Source organism: Leptonychotes weddellii, chromosome 1, assembly GCF_054177405.1.
Source record: "Leptonychotes weddellii isolate Sample4059 chromosome 1, ASM5417740v2, whole genome shotgun sequence".
Lineage (NCBI taxonomy): Eukaryota > Metazoa > Chordata > Mammalia > Carnivora > Phocidae > Leptonychotes > Leptonychotes weddellii.
In genome coordinates, this window is record NC_138369.1 from 76,873,539 (window position 1) to 76,889,703 (window position 16,165).

Sequence of the window (16,165 nt, forward strand, 5' to 3'; positions counted from 1 at the left end):
CCCGGTGATGGGTATTAAGGAGGGCACATACTGCATGGAGCACTGGGTGTTATACGAAAACAATGGATCGTGGATCACCACATCAAAAACCAATGATGTATTGTATGGTGACTAACATAACATAAAAAAAAAAAAAATGACAAAACAAGAGCATACCATACATTTCAAACTCAAAAAAAAAAAAATATCTGTCATGAAACTTAAGGAGAGTGCTTTTATGTGTTCAAGATGTCTGTGTATCAACCTCTCCGTGTCCTCGCTGCATCTTGCTCCAGGGTTTGGTGGCAATCTTGAAAAGAGAAAAGTGTAGGAAGGGAAACTAATGCCACGAGCAACTCTTTAGCTCCTACTCAGAGTAGCATGGAGTTGTATCCATGGTCCCAGAAGTTCACACCTTCTTACTTCCTTCCCACAGTGTCCATCCAACAGCTGAACTCCTTGCCCTCGCCATATACTAAAGGGGTTGCCCACAAATTATTCCTAGGTGTGCGCCATAAAACAGGCTTTATTTTTCTGTAAGAACAATGTTACAACTAAATCACAGATACGCTGAATAATATTTCACAAAAAGCAAACACAGCCTATAGGAATTTAAGGTAAAAAATATACTGTGAAATTTTAAAAGATGCTCACAAAGTTACTTACAAGGGGACCAATGTACTAAAATATCCATGTCCAGCAAACACAAATACAATTTTATCACCCCAAGTTTGACCTAACACTAAAATGTTAGCAATCCTAAGTACTGAGTATTTAAAAACAATTTTTCTTGCCTTTTTAAAAGTTAGAAGGGCTTTTGGGAGATGATTTGAATATCCCACTTACAAAGTTTTCCAAGGAAGTCAGAATTACAACTTCTTTTCCCTCTTGATAAATATTCTCTAATTTTGGTTATATTGCCCACATGTATCTATATTGTTTATTGTGCTTTGTAAACAACAGACTCCGTAGTACTTAATTTATAGATGGGAATTCAAAAAATCATGAACATCCCACCAAATATTGGTCCCATTTCTACCTGCATTTCTCCAGTAACAGGGAACTCGCTTCCTACAGAAGCAGTCCATTCCATTTTTAGATCTCTCTCCTTTCACTGAGTTTTAGGTTATTTTCCTATAGTTCCTCATGTATTACTAATTCCCTTCAGAAAGCCAAAGAACAAGGCAAATCCCTCTTCCTTATGCCAGCCCTCTCATATCCACAGAGTGCTAATGTACTGGGTTCTCTAGAGAACACGAGTCTGAGAAAGTTGAAGGAATTGTCCATACTCTTTGTGCTGTGTTGAAGCACATTAGGAATTAACCTTACAAAGTTAAAGATCTCTCATCAAACTACATTTAAGTACAGACAAATATACTTTGTGGAAAAAAAGCATCTTATTTATGTAGAGGAGAACTCCCTATGATCAAGTAATGCTGTTTTGTTTCAAGGTCAGTGAGTACATCAGGCTATAATAAATTCAAATAAGTAATCATCCTTACGTGTGAAAACAGTTTCTTCTTAAAGGCCACCCTTTGTGTTGCCCGTTCACACATTATCTGCAAAGCGCGTTCTGCCACTCCTACTGTTCTCATACAGTGATGAATTCTGCCGGGTCCAAGGCGGCCTTGGGCAATTTCAAATCCCCTACCTTCACCTGTAAGAAAGAAAGGAGAACATGAAAGTGGCCACAGCCCACACTTTGTTATTTACACAGATCTTGAAAAATGATGAGCTGCCCCCTCAATGAGAATGGCATTCCGGTAGGAAAAAAGCTCTATAATAACGTTCATTATTTATGGAACTTCTGATTTCTATGTTTTTTAAACCATCATTGTTAAACATTTTAATCCAATTTAAGAACTGTTTCTTGAGTACCAACTGTGCATATATTTTATAAGTGCTGCAGTGGTTACAAAGGTAGATAAGACATAGTCCCTACACTAGGAGTTCAGAATCCAGAAGTGGGGACAAGGATGCTAGAGATAAGGGATATGGAGGAGAACAAAGAAAGGCAAAGGAGAGACAGATTGTATCCTGAGGGACTGGCAGGCAGCAGGGGCTTGTTGAGTGGATGCGGTGAAGAACACAAAACCTTTCTGAAAGAAGTGCCACTCGAGATGTTCTCTGAAGGTTGGGTAGGATTCCAATAAGCAAAAGGATGAAGTCATTCCAGGCATTCAGTATGCCAAGTTATTTAAGCTTCTAATGTGTTTATATATAAAACTTGAATTCAGAAAGTATATTGAGGCTTTCTTAAAACAAGTAGAGGCCTAAAGTCACGTTTTAGGAAAAAGTATGTTGCTCCTGTACGTTTTTTGTATTTAGTTGTGTATTCAATTGATGTCATATATAAAACCACATCAAACACTTAAATAAAATATTATTCCATGTAAGAAAACCCACCATGAAAAAATGTTCCCTTACAAATGGGGTAAGAGGGAAAAATATCTAAATCAAGATACATTTCCTATCTTTTCCAGATTTAGACCTGAAAATATTTTAGTACACAGTACTGGAGAATCATTTTTCTAACTTATCTCACCTAGTATTAAATTGGTGACAGGAACTCGTACTTGATTAAAATGGATCTCAAAATGTCCTCCATGGAAATTATCTATAAAATAGAAAATATAATTTTAAAGAGCAAAATGAGTTGATCAAAAAAATACTCATATATAATTAATAATTACTCAAAGAAATTACTCGGAAGTAGGACTTAAAAGCCTCATATGTTGGATATTCCTAGGCAAACCCTGAGTTCTGAACCCCTAGGATCCCATAGCCCAGAAAACTCTTCAATGGTTCCACTTAGAAGAGATTTTAGAAATCATTTGATCTAGAGTTTCAAATTCATTTTCTGAAGTTGTAGAGTTACTAAAATGGAAGGTGACTTCACAGATCCAATCAGATTATCTTATTATTATTTTATTATTGCTTCTTCTTTGAGATTTTTAATATATGGGCTTCCATAGAAAATTTTGCTTGGGGGAAAAAAAGGTTCCAACAGTTCAAAAATTGCAAGTGAGTAATGTAATTCAAGTTTCTTATTTTATCATTGTGTAAATCAATGCCTGAAGATGCAAAGAGCCTCCTGGAAGGGACAGAGCAGGCTGAGCATTCAAGACAAAGCAGAGACTGGACCTTGAGGGATGTTTGCTCCCAGTCCAGGCTTGTTCACTACGTGTTTATCTCTTGGAAATGCTGGCATTTCATGGAGACTGGGAACACTTTTGTCTTTACATCACACCGCCTACCCCTCCTCGTGCTCCCCACCCACTCCCCATCAAGTTCTAGAGATAATCTCATGCTAACTCCACACCCTTTTCCTGTCAGAATAGACATTAATAATCAACCTTCTCCACAACTGTTTCTTTTGGCCTTGGGCATGGGAGTTGGAGAGGATGCTGGTGAATTTGTCTCACAGAAAATTCAAACACAGTTTCTGCAATGGAGGTGATTTCCAGGCAACTTAAATTATAAATCCATTTTGGGGGTCTTCAGGCCATTGCTCTGCAACCTAACAAATCCCACTGCACAATTTGCTCTAGTGAGCTTGTTCCTCACCATCCTGCAAACTACACTTAATCTGTGGGTGTATTCTATAGCTGCATCCTATGGAAGGTGATGTCAAATGTTCTATAAAAACTCCAAGTCTTACATCTGCTACTTGAACATTTTTATTAGCCATATTCAACAATAAAGAGAAAGCCAGAGTCACTACAGAAGATCACGTGGATCAGGTTCAATAAACTTTTCCAAAGCATTTACCCGCTGACTTGCTATAATATACTGATACTATAATAATTAATATAATTATTAATATAATAATTATAATAATAATATATAATATACTTGCTATAATAGTTATTGCTACTGTCTCCTTCCCCTAGCATGTAAGCTTGGTGAGGGCAGAGATCCTAGCCTATTGTGTTCACTAATGTATTCTAAGCACCTAGAACAGTGGTCAGCCCTCAATAAATACTTGCTGAGTGAATGACCTGAGCAGCACGGGAACAATGAACAAGAGCCTGAGGTGGGTGGCAGGAAACAAAAGTATCCTTGCTTTTTAGAAATTCCACCCAAGGGGCGCCTGGGTGGCTCAGTTGGTTAAGCGACTGCCTTCGGCTCAGGTCATGATCCTGGAGTCCCGGGATCGAGTCCCGTATCGGGATCCCTGCTCAGCGGGGAGTCTGCTTCTCCCTCTGACCCTCCCCCCTCTCATGTGCTCTCTCTCTCCTCTCATCCTCTCTCTCAAATAAATAAATAAAATCTTTAAAAAAAAAAAAAAAAGAAATGCCACCCAAAGGACAGAAGGAAGGAAAAGTTTTGCATTCAAATCAGTCAAAACTCATTTCTTAGTAATAGCTTTTGTAGTTTGATTGGTTAAGAAAGCTAAACTTAAAGACAAAAATGAATTTTATTGGGGTGCCTGGGTGGCTCAGTCGGTTAAGCGTCCATCTCTTGATTTTGGCTTGGGTCATGATCTTAGGGTCGTGAGATCAAGCCCCTCGTTGGGCTACGCCCTGGGCGTGGAGCCTATTTAAGATTCTCTTTCTCCCCCTCTGTCCCCTACCCCCATTCTCTCTCTCTTACAAAAAAAAAAAAGAAAAGTGAATTTTATTGTGGATTACTATTTTTCTAAGTCTATTTCATTAATCCATTCTCCTGGATGACAGACGCAGCAGTCTTAGTCACTGTTCCTTGAATACAATCTACCCTTTCCCAAAAGTAAACAAAATGAGGTCCAGTGCTGCATCACTTCTCTTTATTTGCTCTGAGTTCCACTGGCATTTATACTAAGACAGTTGTCAGCACCAAAGGATTTCTAAGAACACATCTTCTACATTATAACGTTATCTGTTCCCTTCAGCCTTACTGCATATTCCAGTCATCCTGCTTGCTAATGCACGCTCGTGTTGGTTGAGTACTTACCCATGTAGCCAAAAACTGACAAAGGTCTTATTATTTCTACTCCAGGTGTGTTGATAGGAACAAGAACCATGCTGTGTTGTTTGTATCTGGTTAAAGAAAAACAGATGTTAGGAAAAGTGTGCTAAGTGGAAAAATAAAACAGATGCTAGGTAGAGTTGCAATTGTCATTTTTTTGTTGTTAGTATGTAATCATGTAAGCAATGATGTCTGGAATGGGAATTGTGTAAAAGACATACATCAAGCAGAGTTGGATGCAGGCTGTGATCTGGACAGTAACAATGATTTGAAATAAAGTTATTTGACTGAGGCTTCTCATTGCTCAGCAATGGAAACTGGGAGCTGATACACAATATCAAATGTTGCAAGACTATATGGCCTTTGATCTATATATCTAATCACTTAATTACTTATAGACAGTCCTGAAAATTTTTATATGTTTTATAATCTGATCCAAATAGCTTTGAGGATTCAGCAACACTTTTTAATATAGGAAATTCCACAGTGAAGAACATACAGCAACACTTCCTAAAATGTTTCCTAAATATAATCTTATAGTGAAATAACTGTGAAACACAAATGTGACATTAATCTCACATTTTATATTATTATGACTTGTAAGTCCAAATGGTGCATTAAAAAAAAAAAAATCTTTTTAGACAGGGAAGAAGAGACAGAGGGGTGGGAGAGGCAGAGGGAGAGAGAGAATCTTAAGCAGGCTCCATGCCCAGTGCAGAGCCCGACACAGGGCTCAGTCTCACAACCCTGAGATCATGACCTGAGTGGAAACCAACAGTTGGACACTTAACTGACTGAGCCACCCAGGCACCCCGACCAAATGGTGCATTGTAAGTAAATTACGTGGGTAGAAAGAAAGAGCAATTCTTATTCCCAAATAGATTTCTCAATCACAATTATTTTATTACCTGGTTGCAGAGGCATTTTTAGTTCTTCCCAAAACAATTGCAATTGTGCACTTTGGATTTCCAGCTCCTAAAACCAGGGGGAAAATGAGCAGAATACATCATAAAACGAAATTTTTAGTCTGACATTTCACCCTAAAAGTTCTAATCCTTCCAAGTTTATCTTGCAAAAAAATAGGAAGAAAACCCTTGATTCATTAGAAAAATGCTTATGTGCAAAACTGTACATCACTGAAGAAAAATGACCAGGCAAAGCCAAGAGTAGACTCCATCAATGAGAGCTGCTGCACAAATATAACCAGAAGTCAAAGACACAAAACAGCTGCAACCCTTAGATAAAGTGACGGGTCTCCCATTCATACTCATTTCAGCATGTTAGAAAGGCTGTGAAATTCTTCTAGCATATTTCCTCCGGTTTAGATCTCCTATTTTCTGACATATGAACAACAAAGTATTACAACTTATATGGTATTAACTACCCAGCCAGTGGCTGAGAAAGACCTCATTTCCCCCACCATGGAGCTGGGTGAAGGTGAGTTGGTCTGAGGATCTCAGTACCTATACTGACTATACCATTTGGTCAAGACATACTAAGGAGCAGCTGAGGATTATTTACTTGGAGTTGTCCACATATATAAGGCTCTGATTCCACCGTCAGTAAGCCTCGGTTCTCATTTTTTTATTAAAGGTCGGGAATTTGAAATATAAAGTTCTTTCCATTTTAATGCAAACTTTTATTTTATTACAGTTCAGAGCTCTATGGCAATTCCCTAAAGGGGCCTTCTTACAAAAACTACATTTCTTTCTCACCTGTTAAGTCTAAGCATCTGGTCCCTCAGGGAAACTACCATTTAACTGGCTTTCTAATTACAAGGCCACACACCACAGGGTCAGACTAAGTTAAACACATCCGTACAAAGCCTTTAAACAAATTATCAGATTCTTTTTTCTAACTTCTTATAAAAAAATGGTTTCAAGAGATCTGAAATCATATGAACATTCAATGAGAACTATTGGGAATTATGTCAAATACAGCAGTGCCCCCTTATCCACAAGAGATATGTTCCAAGAACCCCAAATAGATGCCTTAGACTGTGACTGGGTCAACCCCTATATATACTGCTTTTACCTATACATACACACCTATGATAAAGTTTAATTTATAACTTAGACATAGTAAGAATTAACAACTAATAAAATAGAACAATTATAACAATATACTGTAATAAAAGGTTGTGAATGTTTTGATTAGGCAAGAAATAGAGACCAAGGCAAACAGAGATAAAGAAACAGAAGGATAAAAGTCAAGAGTAAAGTTAGAGAGAAGGGGTTTATACTTTAAACCCCAGGACTCACATTTGAAATTTTAAAATTCCTTACAGTTGAATCTCTGGCTCTATAGAAGAAATAAATGAAACAGAATGTACAGTCATAACTGTACTCTTGTATTTTTGGTCTATCTGAGGAGATACTAAATAAGCAGAAAACCATACAGTAGAAACCAATCTAGAATTTGCTAGAGCTCAGAATGGAAACCAAATTGGTAGCTTGCTTATTTATTTATTTAATCTATTTATTTATTTAGAGAGCATGCACATGAGCAGGGGGAGAGGCAGAGGAAGAGGGAGAGAAAAAATCCCAAGCAGGCATTGCACTGAGCGAGGAGCCCGACTCAGGGCTCAATCCTACGACCCTGAGATCATGACCTGAGTCGAAATCAAGAGTCGGATGCTCAACCGACTGAACAACCCAGGCGCCCCTTGGTAGATTTTCTAAAACCAACTTGGAGAGATTCAAGAGTGCAGAAATTTGTTTGTCCTCCATTACTCCTGAGATTCCACTGAAATAAATATATAAAAGTATAACGAAGGCACAGCCATAACAGAAAAGGAAGCAGAGAAGGTGAGGCATAGGATTGGGGATGTTGGTGGTCACCAACAGATGAAAGATTTTAATAAATATCTAGGAAGCAGATGAGACAAGCTGATCAGTGAAATGGGCAGAGAAGTCAGAGTCTTGAAAATGATGTAAAAAACTGCAAAGGAAGAGGGTTCTGGTCCCAGAGTCAGAAGGTATGACTGAGAAGCAAGGCTACCAAAGGTGAATTAATTCAAGATTTATAGGTGGGCAGATGTACCAGGTGGCCCTCCCATAGGCAGGTATGTGACACATAGCCTGAAAAAGAGAAGTATGTAGCATGTTACAAAAAAACTGAATAAAATTATTCTGAGACTTGGAGCCTGTAGCTTGAAAACTAGCTTCCCATCAGTGACTCTAAACTGAGTCCCAGTCCTCCTCCACCAAAAGTTTCTTTATATAATTCCCACCTAGGAGAGAAACATGGCTGGAAAAGAGCTCTGTGAAAAACTGCACCATCTGCCCTAGCTTTTCTCTTTAAGTATGCCCAGAAAACCAAGGATCTGTTGTATGTGAAGAGAACCTGCAGCATTAAAGAAAAGAGAAAATAGTCCAAAAAAGGAGAGAAAAATAAAGGGAAGAATTTATTAAAGAAACTTGAAAGTTCTCTAAAACTGAAAAAAAAAAAAAGTCTTTAGATTAAAAGGGCCATTGACTGACAAGAAGAATCTATCTCTAGATACATGCTTGTGACATTTCAAAACATCAACAATAAAGAGAAAATCTTAAAGGGTTTCAAAAAGAAAAAAAAAACAAGCCATCTCTAAAGGAATGAGGATTAGACTTGCATCAGATTTCTCATCAGCAACAAGGGATGCTAAATGAAGAGTTCAATCTAGAATTCTATACCCATCCATAGTATCAATCTCTGTGATGGCAAAATAAATACCTACCTATTCAGACACACAAGATTTCAGATAATTTTATTTACTTACGCATTTTTTCTTAAAAAGTTAGGAATGTACTCAAGCAAAATAAGAAAGTAAATTAAAAAAGGAAGGCATAGGGTCCAAAAGATGGTCGATCCCAGGGAAGAAAATATATGGAAATCCCAGGATAATTGTACTGACGTATGCCTAAAAGATAATCAGTCCAGACTGGAATAGGAAGAATAAAGACTCTAAGAGAAAGGTTTCCAGAAAAGGGAAAATTCAGTATGATTACAGGTAAAACTTAAAGGCACATGTGTATATATTTAAGGGGGAGGAGATGTAATATGATAGAAGTAAATCATGCAATGAAAGAAAAATGACAATTAGAAACTCCAGGAAAATAATTTTTAAATATACAAGGGAACCATGATCCAAATATAAAACCAACTAAAATATGGCATGAATTTAAGTAATACATACAGCATAAGAAAAGCTATTCTAATTGACTTTGATGCTAGAAACACTCTTCTTGAAATCTAACATACTATTTAGACCACCACTGAACAATATTTACACAGTCCTATAAAGCAAGTGCTTTGTGTTGGTTTTCAATGTTTTGAGTCATCCTGTGGTCAATTATGATTTTGCAAAACAGAACGTAAATGTTAGTAATACTGACAATGTAAAAGTAGAAGCTGTTGCTGACATAAGGTATGATATGGAAGGGAGGATAAAAGGTAGAGAACGGGTAAGAGTACTTGTATTCTTATGTTATAAAATGGATCTTTTTTTTTTTAAAGATTTTATTTATTTATTTGAGACAGAATGAGAGAGACAGAGAGCACATGAGAGGGGGGAGGGTCAGAGGGAGAAGCAGGCTCCCTGCTGAGCAGGGAGCCCGATGCGGGACTCGATCTAGGGACTCCAGGATCATGACCTGAGCTGAAGGCAGTCGCTTAACCAACTGAGCCACCCAGGCGCCCATAAAATGGATCTTGAAGAGATCCTGTCAAATGAGGATGTAGAGGACAGATTTAGGATGATTTCAGTCTAAAAAGTCATCAATCGAAAATTTAAAATAATATCTAATTAGGAAAGGGCAGAGAGTTATAGTACAAATGAGTGAAAACATTATTCAAATTGGGGGGGTCAATGGATGAACAGACGAATAAATTGGGAGAGAGAAAAAAAGCATTTTGTCTAAAATTAGAGCAGAAACCAGAGAACTAAAAATAGAAAATTAACGTTAGAGTTTTCTCTAGGGTATGACACTGGGGTGTGGAGGGATGGGAAACAGCATGCTCTTAGATATCTTCTAATTTGTTACCATTTCTAATTGAATAATTACTACTACTACTTTTTTTTTTAAGATTTTATTTATTTGAGAAAGAGAGAGTGCATGCAAGTGGGGGAGGAGCAGAAGGGAAAGGAGAGGAAGAGAATCTCAAGCAATCTCCACGCTGAGTTTGGAGGCCCAATGTGGGGCTTGATCTCACAACCCTGAGACCATGACCTGAGCTGAAACCAAGAGTCAGACTCTTAACTGACTGAGCCACCATGTGCCCCAAGACTACTACTTTTAAAAACATTTTTAAGAACTACCCTACCATCCTGTAACAAATCTGTAGCTCTCAGAAGGAGACTAAGAGACCTGCTGAGTAAACAACAGAATGTTTTTTTCCTCTTTCCTTATCTCCTTTTAATCTTAACGTTATTAAATCGGCCAGCTGTGGAGGAGCCATTGCCAAGCATAAGGTGGGGCATTTCCCCACTTCTTTCTATGTGATAATACATAATCTCAGAAATCATATATACATGCTCTGCCTTATAAAGTACTCAAATTGATAAAAATACTAAAAATAGATTTCATCTGGGAAAGGGAGGGTAGGGGATGGAAGGCAGTGTGCCTAAAATGGGTGATTCTGTTCATCTCTAGGCTGGTAGTGGAATAAACATCTTAAACAGATTTAGAGCTTGACTCACAACACTGCTTTCTCCATGCCAAAGACAGATCAGAACATACAATCATACATACATACTCTGGCATTCCCCCTTTGCTTGGCTTTATTGCAGTTTGCAGATACACAGGGTTTTTTTGTTTTGTTTTGTTTTTGTTTTTGTTTTTTACAGATTGAAGGTTAGTGGCAACCCTGCATCAAGCAAGTCTATCAGCACCATTTTTTCCAACAGCATATGCTTACCTCATGTCTCTGTGTCACATTTTGGTAATTCTTGCAATATTTCAAACTTGTTCGTTATTATTATATTTGTTATGGTAGTCTGTGATCTTTGATGTTACTGTTGTAATTGTTTTCAGGCACCAAGAACTGTGTCCATACAAAACTGCAAACTTAATTGATAAATGCTGTGTACATTCTGGCTGCTCCATCAATCAAATGTTCCCCCATCTCTCTCCCTCTCCCTCTCCTCAAGCCCCTCTATTCCCAGAGACACAACTATAGAAATTAGGCCAATTTAATAACCCTACAATGGCCTCTAAGTGTCCAAGTGAAAGAAGAGTGGCATGTCTATCACCTTATATCAAATGCTTTTAGAAATGATTAAGTTTAGTGAAGAAGGCATGTTGAAAGCTGAGTTAGGCCAAATGCTAGGCTTCTTGCATCAGTTAGCCAAACTGTAAATGCAAAGAAGTTCTTGAAGGAAATTAAAAGTGCTACTACAGTGAACACAAATGATAAGGAAGCAAAACAGCCTTATCACTGAAACAGAGAAGGTTTGAATGGTCTGGATAGAAGATCAAACCAGCCACAACATTCCCTTAAGCCGAAGTAAAATACAGAGCTAAGCCCTAATTCTCTTCAATTCTATGAAGGCTGAGAGAGATGAGGAAGCTGCAGAAGAAAAGTTTGAAGCCAGCAGAGGTTCAAGGGAAGAAGCCATCTCCATAACATCAAAGTGCAAGGTGAAGCAGCAAGTGCTGATGTAGAAGCTGCAGCAAGTGATGCAGAAGATCGAGCTAAGATAACAAATGAAGGTGGCTGCACTAAGTAACAGATTTTCAATGTAGGCAAAACAGCTGTATGCTAGAAGAAGATGCCATCTAGGACTTTCATAGCTGGAGAGAAATCAATGCTTGGCTTTCAAGCTTCAAGGACAGGGAGACTCTTGTTAGGAGCTAGTGCAGCTAGTGACTATGAAGCCAATGATCATTTACCATTTGGAAAATCCTAAGGCCCTTAAGAATTATGTTAAAGCTAATGTGCCTGTGCTCTATAAATGGAACAATGATGCCTGGATGACAGCACATCTGTTTGCAACATGGTTTACTGAATATTTTAAGCCCACTGTTGAGACTTCCTGCTCAGATAAAGATTTCTTTCAAAATATTATTGCTTATTGACAATGCACCTGGTCATCCAAGAGCTGTGAAAAAGATGTACAATGAGATTCAGGCTGTTTTCATGCCTGCTAACACAATGCCCATTCTACAGCCCATGGATCAAGGAATAATTTTAACTTTCCAGTTTTACTATTTAAGAAATACATTTTTGTAAGGCTTTAGCTGCCATAGCTAGTGATTTCTCTGATGGATCTGGGCAAAGTAACTAAAAACCTTCAGGAAAGGATTCACCATTCTAGATGCCATTAAGAACATTTAGGATTCATGGGAAGAAGTCAAAATATCACCATTAACAGGAGTTTGGAAGAAGTTGATTCCAGCACTCATGGATGACTTACTCAGTGGGGGAAGTAAGTGCTGATGTGGTGGAAATAGCAGGAGAACTAGAAGTGGAGCCTGAAAATGGGACTGAACTGCTGCAATCTCATGATAAAACAAAGGATGAGGAGTTCCTTCTTATGGATGAGCAAAGAAAGTGGTCTCTTGAGATGGAATCTTCTGGTGCAGATGCTGTGAACATTGTTCAAATGACAACAAAGGACTGAGAGTATTACATAAACTTAGATGATAAAGCAGCAGCAGGTTTGAGAGCACTGACTCCAATTTTGAAAGAAGTTCTACTATCATGCTACAGACAAATCATTCATGAAAGGATGCATCAATTGAGACAGCAAACTTCATTGTTGTCTCATTATAAGAAATTGCCCTAGTCACCCCAACCTTGAGCAACCACCACCCTAATCAGTCAGCAGCCATCAACATCGAGGCAAGACTCTCCCAGCAAAAAGATTGCCACTTGCTGAAAGCTCAGATAATGGTTAGTCCTTTTTTGCAATAAAGTATTTTTTAAGCATGTACTTTAAAAAATTATTTATTTATTTATTTAAAGATTTTATTTATTTGACAGACAGAGATAGTGAAAGAGGGAACACAAGCAGTGGGAGTGGGAAAGGGAGAAGCAGGCTTCCTGCCGAGCAGGTAGCCCGATGCGGGGCTGGATCCCAGGACCCTGGGATCATGACCTGAGCCGAAGGCAGATGCTTAATGACTGAGCCACCCAGGAGCCCTAAGCATGTACTTTTTTTAAAAACATAATGCTATTACACACTTAGCAGACTGCTGTATAGTGTAAACATATATGCACTGGGAAACCAAAAGATTCATTTGACTTGCATTACTACAGTTATGTTTTAATGCAGTAATCTGGAACTGAATCCGCAACATCTCCAAAGCTATGTCTGTAGATGATTTCATCTATGGCTAGAAAGGAAGGGAGAAGTCTTTTAACGAACTGGAACAGGAAAAATTTTATTCATTTATTTGAGACCAAGAGAGAGAGAGCACAAGCAGAGGGAAGAGGCAGAGGGAGAAGCAGGCTCCCCGCTGAGCTGGGAGACCAACTTGGGACTCGATCCCGGGACCCTGGGATCATGACCTGAGCTGAAGGCAGACACTTAACCAACTGAGCCACCCAGGCACCGCTGGAACAGGAAAAATTAAAAAAAAAACCCTTAAATTGGCCATTAGATGCCACACTAATCAGATAACAAATATGTTAGGCAAAACTGTCTCTTATTTTTTTCCCCAAATATATGATTTATTGTCTGTATTTTGTATGAAATAAAGAGCAAAACTACTTTCTTTACCCACTGGGCTTTTGAAATACAATCATATTACTAAATCCAATTATTTCAAATAAAATATAAAGTTGTGATATTGAAAAGGAATGAATCTGTTTTTAACAAGAAGAAAAATACAAGCATTTTCAGAAATATAAGAGAAATGTAATGTTCAAACAGAACACTTTACAATACTTTGGGAAAAGTCTCCAGTGTCGGGGCACCTGGGTGGCTCAGGCGTTAAGCGTCTGCCTTCCGCTCAGGTCATGATCTCAGGGTCCTGAGATCGAGCCCCGCATTGGGCTCCCTGCTCCGCGGGAAGCCTGATTCTCCTTCTCCCGCTCCCCCTGCTTGTGTTCCTGTTCTCACTGTCTCTCTCTCTCTCTGTCGAATAAATAAATAAAATCTTAAAAAAAAAAAAAGTCTCCAGTGTGTATTGACATTAGACAACAAAGGCTGTGAATTCAGGTTAAACATACTTATTTTATATCAACCAATACTAAATGGCATTTTGGAGTTTCTGGAATTTATACACACACACACACACACACATGAATGGACACAGAGAAAAAGAGAGACTTTTAGAACAGTTTTAGGTTCACAGAAAATTGAGGGGAAGGTACAGAGATTTTCCACATATGGCCCCCACGTGTAACCCCCATATCAACCTCCCCCATGAGGATGCTACATTTGTTATAACTGACAAACCTATTTTAACACATCATTATCAACCCAAGTTCATGGTGTATATTATAGTTCACTCCTAATGTTGTATATTCTATGGGTTTGGACAAATGTATAATGACATGTAGCCATCGTTATTATATCATAGAGTATTTTCCTTCCGCCCAAATCCTCTGTGCTCCACTTATTCATCCCTCCACACTCCTAACCCCTGGCAACCATTGATCTTCTGTCTCCATAGTTTTGCCTTTTCAAGAATGTCATATAATTGAAACCATAGCCTTTTCACTTAATAATATGCATTTAAGGTTACTCCGTGTCTTTTTATGGCTTGGTAGCTCATTTGTTTTTAGCGCTGAATAATATTCCATTATCTGTATGTTCTTCTCTCTCCTTCTCTCTTCTTCTGGAAATCCAACTACACATATTTTATACCTTTTGATATTGTCCCACAGCTTCCTAAGACTCTGTTAATTTCTTTCCATATATTCTTCAAATTGGTTAATTTCTACTGGTCTATCTTCAAGTTCATTAAATTTTTCCTCTGTCACCTCCATTATATTATTAACCCCATTCAGCAATTTTTTTTTTCCAGATATTTTACTTTTCAATTCTGATGTTTCCAATTGGTTCCTCATTATATATCTCTTCTGGTATTTTCTTTTTATTTTTTCTTAACCTCATTGAGCAAATTTATAATGGCTGCCTTAAGTCTTTGACAATTTCAACATCTGAGTCATTTGGGAGTGGGCTTTCCCCTAGAAATGGGTCATGTTTTCCTGGCTCTTCATTTGATAAGTAATTTTAAATTGTATTCTGGACACTGTGATTCTTTTGTTTTGAAGACTCTGGATTCTGTTATATCCCTTCCAAGCATGTTGATGTTTTTGTCTTATTAGGCTCTTAACTTAGGTAGAGTCAAACTGCAGAGTCTGTCTCAGTTTAGGTGGGGTGAGAGATCAAATTTTAGTTTAGTTCTTTTTATTTAGCTGCAGGTGCTTTGAGTTGACTGCATGATTTTGATTCAGGAGTCAGCAGAGACTTGGGCAAAGTTTACAGGTGAAGTCTGGAGCTCTCCTTTTCTGGCTCTCTGCTTTTCTGGAATACCCACCCTACAATCTCATTTTTCAGCAGTGATGGCTGTTTCAGGCACTGTCTTCTAGTTCCTCAGAACACAAAGACCCGAGTTTTCTAGAGAAGCTTCAGCTTTCTCAAACCACACTGTGTCCCCAAGCCAAAGCCTAAAACTGAAAAACTGCCCTTCTGCCTGTCTCATCGTCCAAATTTTGACTCTGCTACAAAATCAGCCTGCTTTGGGTCACTCCCCAGTGTCTTCAGGTAGTTGTTTTTTGTAGCTTTTTAGTTGTTATCTATGAGGTCGATCTTAGGTGCTAACCCCACCACACAAGAAATGGAACTCCCGGGCGCCTGGGTGGCTCAGTTGGTTAAGTGACTGCCTTCGGCTCAGGTCATTATCCCAGAGTCCTGGGATCGAGTCCCACATCAGGCTCCCAGCTCAGCGGGGAGCCTGCTTCTCCCTCTGACCCGCTCCCCTCTCATGCTGTTTCTCTCTCTCTCTCAAATAAATAAATAAAATCTTTAAAAAAAAAAAAAAAAAAGAAAAAGAAATGGAACTCCCTTAGAGTTCCGGCCTTTAAACTTTGCCAAAACCAGGTTTTTGCACATCCAGTATGACAGTTTCTTATATATTCACATACCTATCATTAGCGTCAGCTAATGTTTTAGAAATGCAATAATCACCTCAAAACATGATCATATAAGAAGCAGAATTAGAAATCTTAGCTCTAAAACTTTAAAACCAATAAAACCAAGAGTTTAAAATTCTAATCCCCTCTATCCTATATTGTGAATTATACA

The 16,165-nt window shown here is 38.3% G+C and overlaps 1 protein-coding gene and 1 long non-coding RNA gene across 5 annotated transcripts in view; both read right to left on the bottom strand.

Moving 5' to 3' along the window:
* ACAD11 (acyl-CoA dehydrogenase family member 11) overlaps positions 1-16,165 on the bottom strand; it is a 98,543-nt gene that overhangs the window by 18,425 nt on the left and 63,953 nt on the right. For 3 of the 4 annotated variants that reach the window (XM_081826301.1, XM_081826290.1, XM_081826307.1), the window contains exons 14-17: positions 5,838-5,904; positions 4,915-5,000; positions 2,525-2,596; positions 1,482-1,636 (exon numbers count right to left, since the gene is read on the bottom strand). In XM_081826301.1, the coding sequence (XP_081682427.1) occupies positions 1,482-1,636; positions 2,525-2,596; positions 4,915-5,000; positions 5,838-5,904 (380 nt within the window). The remainder of the gene's footprint in view (positions 1-1,481; positions 1,637-2,524; positions 2,597-4,914; positions 5,001-5,837; positions 5,905-16,165) is intronic. The other variant, XM_081826294.1, reaches the window with a different exon arrangement.
* Positions 10,837-12,833, bottom strand: LOC145722627 (uncharacterized). Its single transcript, XR_014147023.1, has 2 exons — positions 11,107-12,833; positions 10,837-11,047 (listed from the first exon to the last, which is right to left on the bottom strand). It is a non-coding gene; the product is annotated as an uncharacterized LOC145722627 (long non-coding RNA).